We start from the raw sequence: 23,641 nt of genomic DNA on the forward strand, positions 1-23,641 counted from the left end.
ACTCAAAAAAGTAATGATGCAGTTCGATTCGTAGGACCCGAAATAGGGGGAAACCGTCGAATTTGGTCTTGTCTTTTTTTTTTTTTTGAAAAAAGCTATCACAGTGTAATGAATTATGGCCGAAGAACTACTATGAGCCTGAACGAGGGGTATATCGCATTGAGCGTCGCGCGTAACCTTTTCGACGACAGGCGCGTGTAGCCTTTTTGACGACTGCACCGGGACTAAAACAATTGCGACCTGTGGAGTGGGGTGAGTGCCCCGAGCGACGTTTTATACTTTGTTTTACTCCCAATGACATAGCGACATGCTACTAGAAGTGACAAATAAATGTAATTGGTGATAATAGTAATATGAACGTGTACTAAGCGCGGTCGATTCGACTACGCGCGCCCGCTTGAACGTTAAATTTAAAAACCTATTATTACAAGATATTAAATCAAGAATCTGTAGTTTACAGTGTTCAATAAAGCAATATCTTTTCATGCTTTAAAATTATATTTTTATTCATAAATGTGTCAAAAAATTAATTGTTTTGTGTATTTTTATGTGAAAGTTAATTTAAATTTTGACTTTTAGAAATTCTATCTGAGAACTAGTGTAAGTAACGTATTTATTAAATTCCAGAAATAAGATAGAAACCGTTTAAAATATGTGTGAAACTAAGACATGTACTGAATAAAGGGCTGCATGAATACGCAAAAAACAAACTTTGAGTCACTGTCCAAAAATTTCAACTTGCACTCACTCACACAACGTAAAAATGAATTCTCATGTTTGGGTGGAATAAGGACCGAGTCTCATTAGTGAGAAGAACAACGAGTTCGCTCAACTCATAGCACTCTCACAAGTAACGATCCACTCTCTGTAGAATTGGTCTACCAAAGCATTTCATTCTGTTGGTGTGAATTAATTCTGTGCAAGAAGGATGTTGGATGAGTGAATGATGTTCGTGTGAATTAACAACTGTTAACTCGAGTTATTCTAGTTGCACGACTAGAAAGAAGTATGTAAATACGCATAGATAATTACATACGAATATGGATAAAAAAAATGTTTCCAATATTCAATTTTATTGCAATTTTTTATAAAGTTTATTTAGGGATTAATAGATTTAACAAAATATTATGAAAAATAAAAATATTTTAGAACTAAAACCTGTCCTTTGGAACAATTGAAAAAAAAAAAACTCTTTTTAAATCTATTCAACCTTGCCAAAAATTTCCCAAACCTTGCTTTTCCCAGCTTCAGTAACCACTGTATATTTCCCTTTCACTATATTATCCTTAATTTCATTAAGCTGCTGCCTTAGTACAGGCGTCGACTGGGTTGACGATGCAGATTCATCTAATGTTACCTATTTTTGTAAAACAGAGACACAGGTGTAAATTGTATTACAACATGGCAAATATTAGCAAACAATTGCACTGAATTTCACGGTCAAATACTTACATCCATTATTTTTGATGAAAAATATGAAATATTAAAATAAAAATCTGCCAAAACTATTTTACCCCCTTTTATCTCCGTATACACAAAACAAATGACGAATTTAAATATTTAATAAACTGTCTCGGTTAAGCGTCTACGGCCAGTACAATGCAGGCAAACATGTTGTGGGGAAAACCCTTCCGTTTATCTTCTCTATTTGCTTGCTTAGCTGAACACTATGGGTGCACACTGTTCTGTTAAAAGAATTAGAGAAACAATGAATTCACATAACAATAAGTGACGATCACACACTATTCCACTACTAAGCGAACGCTAACGCTTTGCATTCATTGCTGGTTGATGATATGAGTGTGAGTTGGGTTTGTTTATGAGATGAATGAGCTGAGTCTACCTGGTAGCGATAAACAACAACTCACAATGTCTTCTCTGTATCTGCATTCACATAATTCCAACTTAGTGTGCGAACAGAGTGGCCGCTTGTTGCCGAGCCGGGCCGACTGACGCTTATTGCGAGAACCAATGCGAGAAAACTGGTACTATACAAATTAGTACAAATAAGCGCGAACAGGTCATAGTGGGCGCCGAGCTGGTCAGAGCGCAAAGCTGATTGAATGCGAGAAAACAGTTTCAAAGCGTATTCTAGCGCCGAAAGCATTGTTTATTCTGCGAAAAGCTAGTTTTGGACATAAAATTCTTTGGAAAAAGTGAAATCAACAATTATATGCTGTCATTCATCATTTAATGGCATTCTTGTTGAACTTTTCTTGAGTACAGTCGTGTGTTTTGGTTTATTTAAAATGAATGTAGAACAATTAATAAGTGAAGTTTTTTCTCGGCCGGCTTTGTGGGATCAGAAAAATAAATGTTATCATAACCGTGTTTTAGTGGAAAAGCTAGGGATGTCCGTTGCTTCAGAAATGAAAATACCAAGTAAGTTACATTGAAATTTATTATATTTTATTCATGCATACGAAATTACAAAATTTATCTCTTATTAATCTACCATTTTTGACACTTGTTTTATTGAATTCTTTTATGATTTTTTCCAAATGTTCTTTTTGCACTTCTTCTTTTAAATTTTCATCTAATCCCTCTAAATCAATAATTATGTTGTGTAGAAGGCATATACATTTTACAATGAGTTCAGCGAACAAAGGATCCGTTTCAATGGGTTTCCATAATATTCTGAACCTTGCACTTAATAACCCAAAGGCGCATTCAATGCACTTTCTAGCTCTTGAAAGCCGGGCATTAAAATATTCATGGTCTTCCGTTATCTCCTTTCGGCTATACGGCCTTAACAAACATTCTAAAAGGGGATAAGCCTCATCCCCAAGAAATACATATGGCACAATTTCTTCACTGTTTGGCAGACATGTATTTCCTGGTACAGGTAGTTCTCCACTTTTTAAAAGATTAGCACCAATACAATTTGGGAAGTTCCATAGCTTCCAGTATTGCTCTGCAATTTCTTGAAAACATTGTTCGTTTGGCTGCGGCATATGTATAGTAAACATATTATCCCATAGAACTTGGGTTGTCTCCTTAACAATAGCTCCTACTGTTGATTTGCCTAGCCGAAACGAAAAAGCTAGTGAGACATTTGATGCTCCAGTTGCCAGAAATCTAAATAAGAAAGTTAAAACAAAAATTGTTATTTAAATTTTTATTATATTATTTGTATAAATTTTTGTATTTTATTGTATTAATTCATGTATGCATATAATGTTTATCATATTTTTATTATATGGTTTTATTTGATCTTGCAGAGGAAGACTTAAAAAAAAAATGGAAGTATTTACGCGATCAATTTCGATGCGAAGTGCGCAAAATTCCAACTCCAAAATCGGGGGATGCCGCATCACAAATTACTTCGAGTTGGCCTTATTTCAATTCTCTACTGTTTTTAAAGGACCAAATGAAATACAGAAATTTAAGCGGTAATTTAAAAGCGTCAAGTGTAAAAGCTACCCAAGAAGAGGTTGAATATGAAGGAGAAATTGAAGATATTCTCAACACTTCACAAGTCGAAGAAACAAGAGATCTGTGCGACAATGACGAGTTCAGCTGTGAAGTTCCGTCGAAAAAAAAAATACCTCTAACAGCACTGCCCAATTGTTGGAAATTGAAAAAAGAAAATTGGCACTGCTGGAAAATAAAAAAATGGAAAAAAAGACTGTATTGGATGAAGATGAAGCATTTTTTGTAACTCTTTTGCCGCATATTCGGAAGTTGGACCCAGAGAATAAATTTCTGTGTCGAATGGAGATGCAAAATGTACTTTATAAATACGTGTATAAATATGCCCACACTGTCCAATGAAACTTCAAGATTCGCGCCTTTGTCTTCACCAATCAGCGTTTCTTCTGAAAGCTACCAGATAAATTCTTTAGACCTTAGCACAACTCCTTGTTTTCAACCGATCTCATTTAACACAGTTGAAGGTACAAATATACCATCAACTTCATCATCATTGGTTCCAGACCAAAATACAAAGGAAACTGTAATTTATTCATCTTTAAATTCCTATTAATTAATTTATATTATTTATTTTTAATTTTTTTGTTTAATTTTTCTTTTTATTTATAAAAAAATGTATTCATGAATTTAATACGATATAAAATGAATTTAATACAATAAATACAAATATGTAAAACATAAAAAATTTCTTACCTGAGAGTTACTATCAAGCGTTCACATGGACATATTGGTACTTTAATAAAATTACTCCACTTCTTTTTTAATTTATCACCAATCTTTTCGAGAAAATAGTCGAAAGTTTCAATACTCATTCGAGTATATTTTTTAAACTTGGCAGGATATTTTCTTAAATCACTATATAAGTGATGAAATTCTCCAAATTCACTTCGTTTATCATTTATTGGATGTTTTCCAAATGATTTTTTATTGATAAAATACTTTAAAACAGTAGCCGAAGCTAAATACTCATCATCTGACGAATCCATATCTTTTCACTTCAATTTCACAAACACGAATGAACAACAAACAAATGCATACAAACATACATAAAACATAAATAATAGATAAAATATCAGCGCTGATTCTCGCATCCACTATGCACACTCAAACTTGTTTCTCGCATGAACAAGTTTTCGGATTAAGCGTCAGCCGGCTCGGCTCGGCAACAAGCGGCCACTCTGCACGCACCCTCAGCGTCGGCGCTCAACTCGAGTTATGAGATGAATTCATAAATTCTCTGTTGCATTCATAGCGTGAATTAATTCTTGCAACCCTTTAGTACTGAACCGCTAATGAGGCATATTTTAATGATGGATCAAAGTGACATAAATGTACGGAGACACTTAGGGCAATAATTTTTATTTTAACAGGGAATATTAAGCTTGCCACGTAGTTTGTGGTACCTAAAGGATACATCGGAGACCTGAAATAATATAAATATATATTAGCGTTCTGAGCTGTATCGATTTAGCCATATCTCTCTGTCTGTCTGTTTGTCTGTATATGTATATGCAAACCAGTCTTTGCAATCTGTTTTTGCTATATCGACCAGCAATTTTGCACACGTTTTCTCACCAAAAAAATGCTCATATGTCGGAATCGCCTATATCGGAGCCATATAAAATAAATGAATAAAAACAAGATGTTGTATGAAAAACTGTTTTATTTGAAAAGATCTATTGACCTTTTTGACATCGTTTATTATCTAAACCAACGAAATTTTGCAGATCGGTATGCTATATCACATAAACTGAACTTTAAAAAAAATGTGCGTGGAGTCCCTACGCGCGAAAGAAGTTATACTTCTTAGTGATATTCCAAGAAATGCATATCATTTTGTATGAAAGAAAACTAGCGAGAGGGAAGGGATAAAAATATGGTGGAGTGACCAACACTTTCTTAAATTCACATTTTATAAATCAAAGTCTAATTCAGTTATCATTTCTAGGTTCTGACGGATTGATATATATAATATTTACAATTGGATTATGATAACTAAAATACGATATGAAATGTGTTACATCTATTTTATCTATATTTCTCGCGAATGCCGCATCAATAGTCGTACCTCCTTTTGTCTTAGTATCATTTCTTCCATTGATCATTTCTAATGAAAATTTCTCTCTGATGAATACCAGTAATGATTCAGCTTCTGGCAATGAGAAATTTACATTGAAATCTCCCGCAAGGAGTATCGGTTGTTCCCTATACTCTACTGGTTCTCCGATAATATCTGCAAAAGCTTGCGAACCTGCAGTTGACAACGGTAATAAAGCTTTACCGATGAACAATTGTATATCTCTCATCGATGAATTTGGTGATATATAAATTGCAATTCAATTCAATTTTTTTACTATTATGATTATCGGTAGGGTTCATTTTGCATTCTACCGCACACAAATCGCCAATTCTTGTTGTTGATATCGTCACATCAGCATCACTCGCGTACGGAGCCTTTATATCTAAATGAGGTGTGAGAATATGACATTTGTCTTGTGATAAATAGCAACGCCTGAATTCCTTTTTTCATTTCGTTGAAATCTTACAACGAAATCAAAATTTGGTACGTATACAGGAGGCTCGTTGTCGTTCATAAATGTTTCTGATAACATCAAGATGTTTGACTATTTAAACACTCTATCTGAGAAATCATCAACATGAGCACGAAGACTTTGACAATTGAATGATATTATTGATAAACATTTTCTTGTGCTAATAAACTCGAATAATTCTTTTTCTAAGGTCATAATTGGATTTTGACGTAATTTTATCACTTCATCTCACAAAGTGCGACATGAACTGTCATTGCTTCCAATGCCATGATAAAATTTTTTCTGTTTGTTCACTGGGATAATGTATACTCCTTTAACGGCAACAGCTCTTGACAGTGCGACATAAACTAACTGTTGAGATTGAACTTTTTCATAATAGTAAACAATTTCGTTGAAAGTTCCTCCTTGCGACTTGTGAATTGTCAACCAGAAATGATCCTGTGAAGTATAGTCTTAACTTTTCAACGGCCAACGCAGAGTATTTCAACCAAAAGTCACACAAAATAGTTGAGAATTCGCTGAAATGAAACACAAACGAAAGAAATAATGCTCGAACATCTTCGCAGACAAGGTTGCGCAACTATGTATTTAACGCAACCTTTTCCGAACTCGTATAAGAAGTATAACTTCAATAAGTTGCAAGAAAAGTTAATGTTTTTGTTGGTTTGTTTAAAGTCGCACCATACATAATTCACATCACAGCACTTAAACCGAGGTAAAGGAGAACCCAGTATTGTTAAAATATTATTGTTTTATAAATTCTTGCTCTCTAGTTTACAACTTTCAGATCCTCTTAACACGATCTCTGCCTTCTGAGCATTATCTAGTTACGCTTAGTTGATAACTCACTTACTTAACAGCTCACTCAATCATTAAGTGCTGTAAATTAGCAGCCTATAGACATACTTACGTGCATATATTTATTTTTATTGGAAAATAAACTTAGAAAAATAGAAGAAGCTAAGAAAAAACCTTCTACACCTATACTATATAAAATAGGAATGCGTAAGGAGAGAAGAAAACATAAAGTTGTATGCTTGTGCAGGTATGTGTGTGTTTGCGACCCAGAGTTCGTAAATAGCAAATGCTTATGCTTGAGAGACCTTTTGCTTATGTGCTTGAGAGACCTTTTGCTTGTCTGCATTGTTGTTTTCTAACAAACAACACTAATCCTGAAGTTATAAAGTATTTAAGAAAATTATGTGTTTACCATGACAGTGGCAGAGGTCTAGCTATTTCTTGCTTTGGGAATTTCATTGCGTGCTTGTATTAATGTGCTTTTACATATAAGTAAATTGATGTGTAAATACTTGAATATGTGCACGAGAATGTGTGTGTTTCGCGATTTGTTTACGCTTTGCAAATGTGGTAAACAAAGGGCAAATATTTAATGCTTATTAAGATTTGTTAGCTTCGCTTGTATGCGTTGGTATGTGTGTAAGTATGTGCGTGGAAAGCTTTAATATTTTTTTGGTATATCATATTTCTCATTAAAGAGCATTAAATTCATTATCCTGTTGTAAGGAGTTGTATAAAAAATGTGTGTTATGTGTGTATGTATGCATATTTAAAACATAAATTGTATGAGTCCTAAGCTTAAATAATTAAAAAAAAAAGTAATTCAATACTTTACACAAGCCAAAAGAGAAGATTAGGTATACAGTATTCTACTCTGCAAGCTTTGTATTAAAGTTCTTAGGTTTCTTATTCTTCATTACCATCTTTATTTATGTTAGACGAAAACATAAAATATATGGAGCTTTCATCAAATATTTCGAGAAATAAATGGAATTAGTAGGATGTTTATATCGATTGGCATAACTTTGCTCAAAAGTGTTTGTATATTAATAAGTTAGACACTACTAAAAAGTCTTCGCCTCAACATTTTCAAAACAGTCTATATTTTATAGATTATGAGGAATATCATGGATTTTCGAAAGTCTGACATGATACATCTACGGAAACTAAAGATATCATGGGGCTTTTAGAATCTTTCTGACACCACTATTCTTCTTCTTTACTGGTGTAGACTCCGCTTACGCTATTATAGCCGAGTAAACAACAACGCGCCAGTCGTTTCTTTTCTTCGCTACGTGGCGCTAATTGGAAATTCCAAACGAAATTCTTAGCTAGTTTTCCGTTAGTAAGCCGAAAGAAACAAAATCACATCTAAAGCGTATTTATAAGTACTCTTTACGTTAAGAACCATTAAGGTTTCTTAATTTGTCAATATATTCCAATTTTCAGTATAACTGGTGTTTGTTTAGAAGTGTGGTTTTCATTTATGCAATACTTTTGTGAAGCTGGTCTTTTTTACAGCATTACTTGATTTATACCCAATATGAAAGAAACTTTTTATGAGCGCTTTATCGCACAATTTAATAAAGCTGGACTATTTTTTGAGGGGTTCTGTGAAGTCGCCTGTCTACTGACTGATTTGTCTGTCGAACAACCCTGAACTGACTCACACATTCGAAGAAAATATTCAGTAAATTTCTAGACCCATATACTTCGCAACGGTGCGGTTACTGCGGCCGATGACATCGATATCATCGGCCTACCCCAGCAGTTGTACACTCTTATAAAAGATTGTGCCTTCTCGATTGAGCTCTGCAGCTCGAATTATGTTCTCCAGGAGTTTAAAGAAGTCGCACGATAGGAAGCTGTTTTGTCTGAAACCTCATTTGGTATCGAACGATTTGAAGAGGTTCTTCCCGAATCTGGCGGAGTTTTTTAATCATATAAAAGTATATTGAGCTCTTCAAAATTTCCTACTGTCAATCTTTGTTGGTGTCACAATCCTTTCGACAATTTAGAGGTTTTATGAATTTGAAAGCCTTTTGCTTCCGTAACACAATGCTGCCTTGTGCTTTCACACAAAACAAAAAAGACTTTTCCTTTATTTCCTGCCTGCCTTTGCCTATTTGCATAAGAATGTTACAAAAAAATTTCTCTTTGCTTTTAAATGTCTTTCATGCCAAAAACAAACAGAGAATTCTAACTTAACTGGGAAAGTTAAGTGACAAAGCAGACTTGCTAGGCAGCAGAGTAATGTTGTTTTGTTTGACTAATGTTTTTTAGCTTGCACTGAAGCGTGGCAATGGCAACAACAACTCCAATAACCACTCAAGTGAGAAGAACAAGAATTGTAAATATTTACGTTTATTTTTAATTAATGCGAAACACCAACTCAATTACAACCACGAGTATGCGCGTGTGTTTGCGCATGTGTATTTCGAAATAATACTTCCATAGAATGAAGGACAAGTAAAGGGTGATTTTTTAAGAGCTTGATAACTTTTTTTTTAAAAAAAACGCATAAAATTTGCAAAATCTCATCGGTTCTTTATTTGAAACGTTAGATTGGTTCATGACATTTACTTTTTGAAGATAATTTCATTTAAATGTTGACCGCGGCTGCGTCTTAGGTGGTCCATTCGGAAAGTCCAATTTTGGGCAACTTTTTCGAGCATTTCGGCCGGAATAGCCCGAATTTCTTCGGAAATGTTGTCTTCCAAAGCTGGAATAGTTGCTGGCTTATTTCTGTAGACTTTAGACTTGACGTAGCCCCACAAAAAATAGTCTAAAGGCGTTAAATCGCATGATCTTGGTGGCCAACTTACGGGTCCATTTCTTGAGATGAATTGTTGTCCGAAGTTTTCCCTCAAAATGGCCATAGAATCGCGAGCTGTGTGGCATGTAGCGCCATCTTGTTGAAACCACATGTCAACCAAGTTCAGTTCTTCCATTTTTGGCAACAAAAAGTTTGTTAGCATCGAACGATAGCGATCGCCATTCACCGTAACGTTGCGTCCAACAGCATCTTTGAAAAAATACGGTCCAATGATTCCACCAGCGTACAAACCACACCAAACAGTGCATTTTTCGGGATGCATGGGCAGTTCTTGAACGGCTTCTGGTTGCTCTTCACCCCAAATGCGGCAATTTTGCTTATTTACGTAGCCATTCAACCAGAAATGAGCCTCATCGCTGAACAAAACACGCGCGCGAAACACATTTCGAACCGAACACTGATTTTGGTAATAAAATTCAATGATTTGCAAGCGTTGCTCGTTAGTAAGTCTATTCATGAAGAAATGTCAAAGCATACTGAGCATCTTTCTCTTTGACACCATGTCTGAAATCCCACGTGATCTGTCAAATACTAATGCATGAAAATCCTAACCTCAAAAAAATCACCCGTTATTTGCTTAAGAAATTACGTTTTTTGAGAACAAATACCTAACAGAGCGGAAGATTCGCTTATACTTATATTTGTCTTAGAATATAAGTGATGCACGTAAAAAGTGTATTATTTCTTATCCCCATTTCGTATATTTCAGGTTCTTATCTTCTGAGCTTTTCTATTCAAAAAAGGTTAAGCTGCCACAGCAATGGACAGGTTAGATCCCCACGAATTTATATCTGAGTATCTTTATCGATGAAGCATATAAAAAATACTCATTTTCTTCTAATATAAATAATAAAGGAATAGTAAAAACTGAGTTAAAGTAGATAGTAGGCTGAATGTAAGAAAAAAGCTTTGAACATTTACAAACCCAAATCTCTCAAAAATACTGCGTTATTCTTCCCTGTAAGCAAATGAAACTGTGTCTGACGATTAGCTAATATTTTTTCTATAATATGTATTAGTTGTGTGCAATAATTATAAACTGAAAGTCTTTTCACTGATAGCTCACTCTACATTCGAATACCTTTCTTTAACCTTTTACTCTTTCTTTAGTATTAGCCTCATATTTATTGAAAAATTGTATGAACGGATTTAGTCTCCAAATAACTTATTTTAAAAAAATCTGCTTACTAATTCTGACTTCACCCCTTTTCAACTATTTTCCTTAAATGAAACTTATTTAATCGCCGGCCAGAAGAAGAAGAAATGAAACAAGTAAGGAAGGGCTAAGTTCGGGTGTCACCGAACATTTTATACTCTCGCATGATAAAGTGATAATCGAGATTTCATTATCCGTCAATTACATATTTTTTTATTTCACTGTAAAATTAATTAGATTAGTAGTTCCTGATATCTGGTTTTGGTCCATAAGTGGGCGACGCCACGCCCATTTTCAATTTTTAAAGCCTGGGTGCAGCTTCATTCTGCCATTTCTACCGTAAAATTTAGTGTTTCTGACGTTTTTTGTTAGTCGGTTAACGCACTTTTAGTGATTTTCAAAATAGCTTTTGTATGGGAGGTGGGCGTGGTTATTATCCGATTTCTTCCATTTTTGAACTGTATATGGAAATGCCTGAAGAAACCGACTCCGTAGAATTTGGTTGACATAGCTGTAGTAGTTTCCGAGATATGTACAAAAAACTTAGTAGGAGACGGGGCCACGCCCACTTTTCCAAAAAAATCACTTCCAAATATGTTCCTCCCTAATGCGATCCTTTGTGTCAAATTTCACTTAATATCTTTATTTATGGCTTAGTTATGACATTTTATAGGTTTTCGGTTTTCGCCATTTTGTGGGCGTTGCATCATCTTCGAACTTGACCTTCTTATGGAGTCAATAAATACGTGTACCATTATGATATCTCAATTTTTACTCAAGTTACAGCTTGCACGGATGGACAGATGGACGGATGGACAGACGGAAGGAAGGACGGACAGACAGACATCCGGATTTCAACTCTACTCATCACGCTGATCACTTTGGTATATATAACCCTATATCTGACTCTTTTAGTTTTAGGACTTACAAACAACCGTTATGTGAACAAAACTATAATACTCTCCTTAGCAGCTTTGTTGCGAGAGTATAAAAATGTCCACTCATTTTATCAACTATTATTTATGCCCACAATTAGGTGTTAAAAGAAAGAATATAAAGTACAAAACAATTAATTAGATGCATACTTTTAGGCAGATAAAAATAACTGAAAAGTTTTTAATTGAAATAAAGTGGAAAAATACTTTCAAATAAAGTGATTTGTAGTATTTATTTTTAGTTTTGATCTGAAACTATTATGAGGGTGCTTGAGAGTTATATATAGAACTGTGGTTGAGGTACCTTTGAAAATGTTTCTTAGAAAAAAGAAGCAGAAAAGTTAAAAGAAAAGGGAAATGTGTAAGCGCAGAGACGTTTTATAACATTTATTATTCAAGTAAAATGTAGTGGCAATTATAGACACCAGAATGAAAGAAATATATGTATATCTTTTGAGGGTAGCACTTGCCAAATATTTATTGGAACGCTCTTATAGATACAAAGACTGAATACGTTGACCTTAAAATCATTTCGAACTCAAGATGTAATTTTAACTTTAAGGCCATTTTGTGGAGAAAACGGCGGTGTATTTTGGGCCGGCCGATTGGCTACCAAGATCGTATAATATCACACCGTTAAACGTTTTCCTGTGGGGATATGTGAAATATAAAGTCTGTGCAGACAATCCCGCTTTGATTAAGGCCTTGGAGCAAAACATTACGCCTGTCATTCGTCAGATACCAGTCTTTAAGTTGTTGTAATTCATAGAAAACGTTTTTAAACCACGAATAACCTTTGTGGTCAATACTGAGGCTCAAGTTCCTATTTTTAAGCTTCGGTGATAACTCAAAACCATTTATTCATGAGAAACTTTTTCAAACTTTTCCAAAATAAGCACCTCAAGCTTATCACTATTGTATGTAATTTATTTATTTAATTTACATTTCTATATTTATTTCTTCTTTCTTTCGTTGCTACAAATTGTCACAAAATTGTAAGCCAAAAAGTATTCTCGGCAGTCATTCAACATTTTTGTAAGTCCACAATACAACTGAATCTTCCACACATGCACAGAGCAGCTTACAACTTGAAAGTCGCGTACACAAACGCTGTGCCTGTGCTCAACACTCAATTGTTGCTGGCTGTTGTTATTGTTGTTTACAGCGCTCTTTTTCTGCTGCCATGTTGTAAATTTTAAAAGTTATACAACATTGTGGCATTTGTCATTTAAATGTCAAGCGTTCACTTCGTTGGCACACACGAGAATGATGCAGAATGCCACAAGTGACAAGAGCAACGGCAAATATGCAAACACCTGCATTATGGTGGTACTTAAGAAATCTGAAAACAAATTGGTTAGTCCAAATAAAATATTTGGATTTTAGTTTCTGCCGGAGGTGGTTAGGGTGTGTCGCAGATGGAATATTTAAATTTATTTTATTTTATATAATATAGAAAAGTGGATAAAAATTCAATTCCCATTAAGGAAGCTTAGCTTATTTTTATTTTTATTTTTTGGAATTGTTTAACACATTCTAGTCCTCTCGCAAGTGGATGCACAATGCATATATATACATATATATATATATATTTTACTTTCTACTATTGCTTATTAACTACCTTTTATGGTTTGTAAATATCTACTAAAAAGTTTTTGCATAACAAAAGACCCACCCTGACCTATATATATCCACACGCTAGTTCAAAGTTGCAAGCGCTTCAAACAAGTTTCACCTAGTACTTGACGCAATTCGGTTTGGTCGGTGATAAAAAGGCGCAGAGTCACAAGCGTAATGGATTTTGCATTTTGAAGAGCACACGTCTGTAGTGTTGTATGTGTATGTATTGCAAATCCCTTTGCATACACACACAGCAACTAAAAAATTCATACTGATTTCGAACTCCATGCCTCTGGTATTAACGGTAACAGAAAATGTCGGTTAATTGTTTCGTTTTTTGTTGTTATTTTACGATTTTATATGCCCTTTAGTTGTTTTTGCTTTTGGTGCTGTCTGCTTTTTTAGTCGTACTCGTGCTTTCATTTGTTAGTTGCCTTTATTATTACAGTTGCCATTGCAGTGCGTTTGTGTTGTGCATGCGTGCGTAAGTGCGTCTGTGTGCTTTTGTTTTCGTTAGCTGCCACATTTGTTTGCATGCGCAGATACATTTTGGCAACAATATCATTGCGTATTCATACATACACAACTCTCAAGTATATACATATTGCCTTACATTTCCCATCTGCCACTGTTGCTCGCTTTTAGCTCCTTTTTGACTATTTACTCGCTCGTCAACTTATCGTTCAGGGTCTTACAGCTAAGTTTTATATTTGCTTGTCACTTAATTTTAACATCACTTTTACCTTGTTAGTATTTGTTGGTTTTCATTTAATGGCCGGTAGGAAAATTTGTCTGCGAAATGTCTGGTTATGTTAGGTAATAGTTCCGAAATAAGACAAAATCAACATCGTATCAGACCACAAGGAAATTAGCTTCAAATTAACGAACATAATGTATCAATGAAATATCGAGGTACTTGTTCTTCATTTTTTGAATAGTCAATTATCATTACGGTAGACATGCGACCCAAAAAACAAGACACTGTACAAGGCAGTTTCAATTTAACTATAGCTGATTTCAAAAAACAATGACTAGCGAACTGTCCTTATCTACTTGCCACTAATACCAAAAATCTTATGTAATGAGTCGAAATCGTCAGAAAAAACTTTCGTGGTTCTTTATTATTAGTATTAGTTTAAGGACCAAGCATCTATTTTCAAGAACCGCAGACTAAAAAAAGATTATAAAATATTATGCCTGAGGGTATGAGGATAATAGGCTATCGAAAAGATTGATCCAGATAACCCTAAACTTTTTTTACATCCTAGTATAAGGGGAATGAGGTGAGGAAACTCCGATTGTAATAGCTCAGTATTGTGAGAAATTACAAAATTTTGTATGTTGAAGTTTAGCCTTTGATCGAGCTTATCAGAAACTTTAGGTATCTTTGCCTATTCATTTTCCCTAAATCTCAGAGCTAAATAGGCACCATAGGCAACAAGCAGCAAGCACTTGTTAAGGCTGCTGCCACAAAGTAAACAACAATGCCTTTAGGAACTTGGGTGGATCAAAAGTGAGTATACCGACTGATTGCCTTTCCCAGCGTTACAGAACTGTTAGGGCAAGCAATAAGGAAAGTGAATTTGTTGTAGGAAAACAATTTGACGTAACCGGTAATAAGTGAACTTTTTCCACTTTTATTATTATATAAATACTAGAATTATTCCGACTTCACAAAAACTACTTTTAGCAGTCCATTTTGAATGTATTAACCTTATATTTATCGAAAAAGCCTCTTTCAGTACAAAAAAGCAGTATTCGATTAACCATCTACTTGTACATATATCTTTGCAGTCTTTAATTAGAAAATAACTTGTTAAAGCAGCAGCAAAGTTGTCAAAGTAAATATCTTGAAAGTTATATAATCGATATCTTTATTGCTCCTAAAATTTGACTACAACGAATGTTTCAAATGAAAAACTATACTGGTCCACACTGGTTTTATCGCACAAACTTTGCGATGACCTTATGGGGCTATACCAGTGTGACACTATCAAAAAAAAAAATGATTTGCTTTTTTGATAGCTTATATTTCCATAAATATCCTGTGAAATCTGGACGGTCGTATCTTGAATAGTTTTGGGATGGCAGCGTTCTAAAGAGCGACCGCTTGGAGGCCCAAACATAAATAAGTGAAACTTTAAACGCGTTTTTCTCGAAACGACATTTTTCAAAATCGCTAACATCATAACTAAACGAGAAATTGACCGATCGACTTCAAATTAAAACTGAGTATTTTTGAATATATTTGCCATACAGTGAACTCCGATCTTTTTGATTGGTTGAAAATTGTCAATTTGGCATTAAAAAAACGACAATTTTTTTGGAAAAAAAATACGATTTTTTTTTTTCAAAATTACGCCATTTTCTTAATTTTTGATATTTTTCAAAGATCGTAGTTCATAGTATAGAAAATATATTTAAGTTTAATAAACATTTTGAATTTTTTTGTTTCAGCTACTCATTCGACCGGAATCATGCCAGCAGTTGAGGCTTCTTCGAAGACAGCCCATAACTCCGTTATTTTTCAACATTTTTGTAAAAAAAAATCTTAAAAGATAGCTGAAAATATACTTTATTACGTTCAAAGAAGTTGGAAACGTTCAATTGCGTACTTTCTCTTAAAAAAAATCACGAAAATCGCCTAATTTTTCATGCGTCACACTGGTATAGCCCCTTAATGGTGGTTTATCCTCTTTAACAATATATATGTAATAATTTTGTTTCAACCACGTCCAATTTTTTGTGAGATCTTGTTATTCATTTCTGGTCGCATATTCGATATTTTTACAAATAACTTAATTTTTACGACTAATGCATTCGGCTAACTTTTATATGTTTGTTACATCTCAAAACATCCTACGGAAGTATTAAAACGAACCCGACAGCTTTGTTATGTGTGTGGGGACTTATATTTTAACCACAGCATCGTAATTTTACGTCAATAATTGAACAGTGCTAGTGTAGGACTGTTGCGAGGTGAGGTTGAAAAAGAATCCAAAGATTTAAACTGAATCAATCTACAAAATTTAGCTGAAAGCATTACTAGCCAATATAATCTACCGAAAATATTAGCAAACACTTTAAACTGCCTTGATAGTTATGTTGATATAATACTAATAGTGGTAAGTGATAAAAACATGCAGCAGAAATCACTTGAAGTAGTGAAAACAACTTTTATCCGCCCGTTAATATGCAAATTATTTTCTGTGCAAAAGTTTGTTATCACGCCTTTGCTTGCCGGGAATTCGAAACAAATCAAAACAAGTTCAACAAGAATAACAAAGGCAAAGTGAAATTCAAAAAGTTGCAGAAGAATTCCAGCTACGAGTCAAGTAAAGTGAAGTCAAGTCAACAAAACTCAAGAAAATGTCGAAAGCACAAATAACAACTTGGTATAGTTAGGTGGTATGTTTGAAAAATTGCTTAGCAGCACTTAGTTGTAGACCACACTTTTTTAACCAGTACGGACTTGCTCGGCATTGCTGTTAATGCGCATAAAAATATGCAAATTATTATATGAAACTCCATATGGCGGAAAGTAAAGCTCAAAGTTGGCTGTCGAAAGCGAACTGTTGCCACGCTTTTGAAATGCCAGATAATAAAGAAAAACATTGCCTTACACCAATTCCAGCGAGTGAAGACGCCAGAAGATTTTCAATCCATTTGATAGCGTTTTTGCATTTTTAAAATGATGCCCTCCATGCAATGGTTTTATGCCTTAACAATACCTTTGAAGGAATTTGTAAATGTTATGTAGGAGTTAAAGAGCAAGATCACATTAATTATTTAATTTTTCGGCTACTAAACTAAGATAGTTTCTTCTAAGAGCGAAGTAAAAATATTTGGACGCTAAAGTAGAGGCAAATATTTTCGACTGAAACGTTAATGCCTTCAACATGGAATATTTTCCAATTTAGACCACATAGCTATGTACATCTCGATTGTGTCCTTTCATAGTTAAGTTTTCTTCCCATGCTTTGGACCACTTATCTTCGAACAGAGGCAGCTGCAGCAGTAATATTCCTATATAATATACATGTACATTAAGTTTTTATGAAAACTTATATTTAACTATACTTGTTCTATAACCAAAGGGCAAATATTGATAAATATATAACGGACTTCGTTACAGTGATTTTTAATATTTTATATATATTTCTATAGATTATTCCTCACCTTTGCGTTTAAACTATTTTTATACTATCAACAAGGTATATTAAAGTTGTTCACAAATTTGGCCCATAAGAAAATGATAGATAAATATAAAGTACTTTAAAAAACCGAACTGAGTCGATTTAGCCATCAAGGCACTGATATCATCTGATTAGACGGCCTTACGAGTGTTCAAGGGAAAGGATTTGTGGAAGATTTGTGGTCCAATCGATTGAACGATTAGCTGTACGATATATGCGGCGACATTTACATAATTCAGCGATTTAAGAAACAGCGGCTACGTTGGCTAGGTCAAGTCGTCCGAATGGAGAATAACATTCTATCTCTGCGAGTATTCGACACAGTACCTGCCGGGATAAGCGGAAGATCTCCACTCCGTTGGAGAGATCAGATGGAGCAGAAGCTGGCTGCACTTGGTAGCTCGAATTGGTGCCAAATAGTGAAAAAAGGAAACGACTGACGCGCTGTTCTTAACTAGGCTATACCCGCGAAAGGGGCGTTTACGCTAGTAAAGAAGAATATAAAGTCATACAAGCTGATTGATCAATATCACATTAGTGTGGTGGATATTGTAGCTTCCATGCAACAAATACTAAATAGAAAGATGGAAAGGTAAGGACCGAGCGACGCAACCACATATATATGTACAAGGTGCTTTCGAAAGTAAACAGGACTTTTCAAATCTAGCGCTCTCTGGTGGGGCCATCTATATGTAGACTGGTGCGTTAGAATCTGCTATCTTTATCGATTATCCACTGAGAATTTCATGACATTTCATTGATTGGAAGTGAAGTTATTGCTTTTTAAGTGTCAGTATGTTTGTGTTATCGGTGCGAAAATGAGCTTCGAACAAAAACCAACATTAACTTTTGTTTAAAATTGGTAATACTTTTACCGAAACATTTCAATTGATGAAACAAGTTTATGGCAATGATTGCCTATTCCGTAGCAGAGTGCACGAGTGGTTTCAACGTTTTCAATGTGGTCATGAGGACATAAATGACGATCAACATGTGGGCCAATCAAAATCCGTGATCACCGGAAATTCCATCGAAACGCAATAGTGAAGACTGCTGATTTGTTTTTATGTTTCCAATGGTATCGTAAGAAAAGTTAAGGGTTGTTGTAGGTCCAGAAAAGCCAAACAAGGTCCTAAAAGTAGGCTATAGCTGACGATTACTAACACGTTTACCCAGCTTTTGCTTGATTGGCAACTTTTTAGTGGGCATGGCAAGCCGACAATAAATATTGTGTTGGCAACGATTTAGCATGTGTGGAACGCAAAGCAAAAACAACAACAATAAAGCAGTACATGCATAAATCATTAAGCGAGGCACAGTATTTGCCGAAGCGTAAAGAAAAAACTGAAAACAGCTGTAAAAATCATGTTATATGAGATGTTGCTGCTAAATAGAGGAAACAATAACAAGAAAAGAAAAATGTTCGATCTTTCACACATGGAAAAATTACACACTTAATGAAAATTTCGACGCGCTGTGTGCTGACATTTGGCGTGAATTTTTTGTTTTTTATTTTTATAACTGTGCAATCATTCTGTATATGTTTACGTAAGGTGCAAACCACTATAACCGCTATAAATCGTTTCAGCCAGTCATATGCTGCTGTCAAGTCGCTATTTTTCTGTTTTGTAACCTCCTTCAAATGAGTTGTCAACGAGTTGTCCAAGTTTTAGCTTGCAGACGCAACTTTTTCAATTTATACTCAGCACATCATTCACAGCGCCTCTGTTTAAGTCAATGCGATATGTATGTGTGTGTTTTTATCTTAAATGGCGCACACACGCTTGAAGACAAGTTTAAATTACACTTTGAGTGAGTGCGTGCTCGTGTCTGCTCTTCGTTACAAGTTTAAGTCGCGTGCATATCCTTTTTATCCTTGACTGCATAATGACAGTTTTTGGACAAGCAGTTGCTTGCAGAATTGTTCTTTAGGCTTCAGCTCAGTTTTGATTTTAGATTCGCTTCACATTGGTTTTCGCGGGTTATTTAAAAGCTTTTTAAGTTTTATTTTTTTCGTAACTTCACTTTCTTTCTTATCCTTTTTTAGAATTCCTCGTACTGATCTTTTACTTATGGTTTTTATTTCTTCTTGATACATTTGGTTTTGGCCTAAAACAAATGCTTAAAACAATGTGAATTTTATATAAGTTCAGTTCCTATAGTAACAAATATAATCGACAATTTTTGGACGGGAAAAACTTAGCCTTTTGTGTAGTAATAAGTCCATTCAAAAACGTGTCATATTAACGGAGCTCTATTGTGAAAGAAAAACGTCAAATCTTGTCACAACTTAAAGTCTTCTTGAAAGAATCTAGGGACCAAATCAATAATGGATTAAAGAAATTGTTACGAAAACAACAGGCGGCGGACTCGGGGGAGCACGATTTGAATATTTTCATGCTTTTCCACATTTATAGATACATAAATGTAAGGAGAATACTTTTTTCCCACAATGTGAAAATTACAAAAATTTTTATAACAATTACAATGTTTCAAGCAAAAAGTGACAAAACCAACAAGGAAGCGGCCAGGCAGCCTAGCGTATGGGGAGCTTGCTTCATATTTAGCTGCACTGATATCTGCTATTAACATATTTGTATTTTTATGTTTTGAATTTTTTTCTGTTCTCGGCTTTCTTTCATGCAGATATAACTGTCTAACCAAAGTGTAGATAAATAAGTATGGCTTGTAATTTCTTGGCGACTTAATATTTGCATTAGTAAATCAACGAAGTTTTTCCGCTTTTTGTTCTTTATTTTGTATTTTTTTTTTTTATTTTGTGCTTCCCACATTTCCTATCTCTTTTCGCTAGAATTAATTTTTCCGAGGGCAATCATTTTTCAAATTCCCAACCACAAATAAGAGGCACAAGGAATGCCGCGAAAAAACTGCAAAAATGCGATAACAAATGAAGAAAGACGCAAAAGGACAGACAGCGACAAACTGTTTAACTTGCCAACAAATTTCGCACCCAATTTGAAATTATGCAGCCATCAGTGTGGAAAAAAACTCAAATAAATTATCTGAGACAAAAGAAGAAGAACGCTGCCAGAATGCTAATAGTATGCCAGTTTAGCTTAAAACAACAATTTCAGCGCCTACACGGCCGTTTAGTCAAGCGTATGTTTCCTTTCCCTGTTTATGGTTACGCTTTAGTCAGCATTCACGAGCCAGCGAAGGCATCAAATCAAAACAAATGACTTCACGCTTCAATTATTAATCGCCAGCAGATTGACCTACTTATTAGATTAGTTACAATAGAGTTGATGAGTCGATATGCCACCAGAAAATGATGCCAATCGGACGAAGGGCAAGACTTTAGGCACCACTGCTACTGCTGAAGCACTTATGGCGTAGTGAATTCCTTTGAACTTTTTGCGTTTTCGATATATATAATATATATATATTAGAGCAATTCAGAATCTTGTGCATCTGAGTTTGCAAAATTATATAATTGCAAATATTTACCATCAACAATGAACGTGTGTTTTGTAGTTTCTATGCAACCCTTGTAAAGACCATTAATTCACACCTGATTCACAGCTAAAATTTTCGCACAAATTGAAAAATATGAAGAAAAACTGTTTTAGAGAAAAATTAACTGACGCTTTATTTAATGAAGCTGCTCCAGAAATTATGGACATTGAAGGTAAGAAATATTTTTATGCGGTACATAGCACAAATTTCAGATTTTTTGATTTTTAATTTACAAAATTTACAAAAGTTTCTCCATTTCATCTCTTTGTTTACAATGTTTTTATTTTTGACAGCAAACCAGTGTTGCAAATAATACAATGGCGTTTTAGAGTTGCTTATTTGCAAGGGTGTAGCAGGTGCATCGCTATACATTTTGTTAGTGTAAAAGCAAAAATATGCTCGCTAATTTGCAACTGCAAAGATGCAAGACCACTTGTATCAGATTCTGAATTGCATTATTCTCTTTGCTTCCTCTTCTTATCTGGTGTACATCTTAAATTTCTCGCTCTTAGTCGCCAATGGCGTTTAACTTACGTATTTCCTTAGTATTTCGATAATATTTCAAATGTGTATGGTTTCGCTCATTTACACCTTCATTTGTTCAATCTTCCATCATTTTGCACGCTCATTCTTCAACAACAGTCGTACCCTGCCTATATCTCTCTCTCTCTACAAAACTCACTTCCGTCCCTTTGTCGCCATTTAATTTCATCAAATGCTTCGCCTTTGGCTCATTCTCCTCCCCAACACAAATTTTTTAATCATCGCTTTGAATTCCTCATGCTAGATTTGCTGTGACGGTGATGAATCATTTATTTAAATAATTTCAAATTCCTAAATCGTTCGTTTGTATGTCGTGCGGGTCTGGCTGTTGCTAGGCCTCCATCAAAGTTCGACATTTTTGTATTCTTATTTTTTAGAATTCATGTGTTTGAGGAACAGTGTTTCAATGGAATTACCTAATTTTCTCGATCAAATAAATGATGATTTTTTTTTTTATCAGTGAATTAGGTATATTAATTCGCAGAAGTTGGAATATAAAATTACTAATTCAAAATGCACCTATTGAGATGTCTTTTGTTTTCTTAGAATTTTAAATACTTAATCTAAATTATTTTCTCTTTTCAGTTCCTTATACAATATATACATATGTGGACCTAGATTCAACCTTTTCTACCTAAAAAGAGTATTGTTTTTTTTTTACAAATAATCTATCAAAATTATATTTGTATGGAAATCATTGATTTCAATAATACAAGTAGGTTATATAAATTTAAGGGCGTGGTTTGTCTCTCGCAAAATCAGTAAGGCGATTTCTATTAGCAACATATGCTAGGCATTGAATGAAACCTTTCAAATTGAAAATGCATCAGTTACTTTGTTAGAAGACATATTGCCTACATTTAGCGGTTTGATGTTATTAATATTAAAGCTGATAACTTTTCAGGAATTTGACTGCAAAACGGCGAGATAGAATCTTTTGAATTCGTGAACTTTTCGAAATGGTGGTTGAACATAAAATTGACCCCGACTGCCTTATCACTATCACTACATATTATAAAACAAAGTCACTTTTTCTGTCCTTATGTCCCCTTAAATGTTTAAATCTTGAAAACTAAGCAACTGATTTTGATGCGGTTTTTTTTAATAGATAGATTGTCTGAAGAGGAAGGTTTATGTCATTATAATGTGAAGAAATATATAAAGGGGGCGTGGCACTCGGACAAAATGTGGTAAAAAACCATACATTTTTTGTTTACACAGCCATACATCATAAAAGAATCCACCGATTAAAATGAAACTTACTTGAAGTTAAACTTTGAAATATTTACTTTCGTTCTGCATCAAAAAAAATAGTTGATTCATTTCTTATTTAACCAAAATTGTTTAAACAAGAGCAGCACTTTTTCCAAAAAAAACTGTTTGTGTGTTTGTTCGCTGTCAACCGAATGAAACATTAGAAGTTATGTGGGAAGCTCACCCCACCTCATTCGTGTTGAATTAGATCGTATGGTGAAAGAACTCGGTACGTACACATGTATGCAAGTACATATGTACGAATCTCTCGCATCATTAAATTTCGGACGTATGTATGTATGTATTTTCAATTCATGTCGTTATTACCATACTGAATTCCATGTAATTCGGGGGTGTTGTGTTTGAACTCATTTCAAATTTTATTCAAATTGCATTCACAATATTAAACAGCTGATTCGAATATTGGTTTTGTGTATGTTCGAAAAGACGAAAATCCAATCAGATTCTGTGACACCATTTAAAATCAGAATTGGTTTTCAATTCTGACAGCTAGGCAATTCTGTCTTGGATTTCACAACACCCCTGATTATATAGGGTGATTTTTTAAGAGCTTGATAACTTTTAAAAAAAAAAAACGCATAAAATTTGCAAAATCTCATCGGTTCTTTATTTGAAACGTTAGATTGGTTCATGACATTTACTTTTTGAAGATAATTTCATTTAAATGTTGACCGCGGCTGCGTCTTAGGTGGTCCATTCGGAAAGTCCAATTTTGGGCAACTTTTTCGAGCATTTCGGCCGGAATAGCCCGAATTTCTTCGGAAATGTTGTCTTCCAAAGCTGGAATAGTTGCTGGCTTATTTCTGTAGACTTTAGACTTG

At 34.4% G+C, this 23,641-nt stretch overlaps 1 protein-coding gene across 1 annotated transcript; it reads left to right on the plus strand.

The window, feature by feature from the left end:
• Positions 1 to 1,742: 1,742 nt before the first annotated feature.
• On the plus strand, positions 1,743 to 4,117 carry LOC125777554 (uncharacterized). The gene is made up of 3 exons (XM_049452651.1): positions 1,743 to 2,382; positions 3,222 to 3,556; positions 3,628 to 4,117. The coding sequence occupies exons 1-3, from the start codon at positions 2,250 to 2,252 to the stop codon at positions 3,772 to 3,774; spliced, it is 615 nt and encodes a 204-aa protein (XP_049308608.1). The 5' UTR covers positions 1,743 to 2,249; the 3' UTR covers positions 3,775 to 4,117.
• Positions 4,118 to 23,641: the final 19,524 nt, after the last annotated feature.

The sequence above is a fragment of the Bactrocera dorsalis genome, chromosome 3 (assembly GCF_023373825.1).
Source record: "Bactrocera dorsalis isolate Fly_Bdor chromosome 3, ASM2337382v1, whole genome shotgun sequence".
NCBI classification, from domain to species: domain Eukaryota; kingdom Metazoa; phylum Arthropoda; class Insecta; order Diptera; family Tephritidae; genus Bactrocera; species Bactrocera dorsalis.

Excerpts from the sequence above, each read along its gene's own strand:
- LOC125777554 (XM_049452651.1), top strand. The coding sequence starts at position 2,250 with ATGAATGTAGAACAATTAATAAGTGAAGTTTTTTCTCGGCCGGCTTTG. Across the intron at positions 2,383-3,221 it reads TTCAGAAATGAAAATACCAA|AGGAAGACTTAAAAAAAAAA; the intron begins GTAAGTTACATT and ends TTGATCTTGCAG. Across the intron at positions 3,557-3,627 it reads AAAAAAAAATACCTCTAACA|ACTGTATTGGATGAAGATGA; the intron begins GCACTGCCCAAT and ends ATGGAAAAAAAG.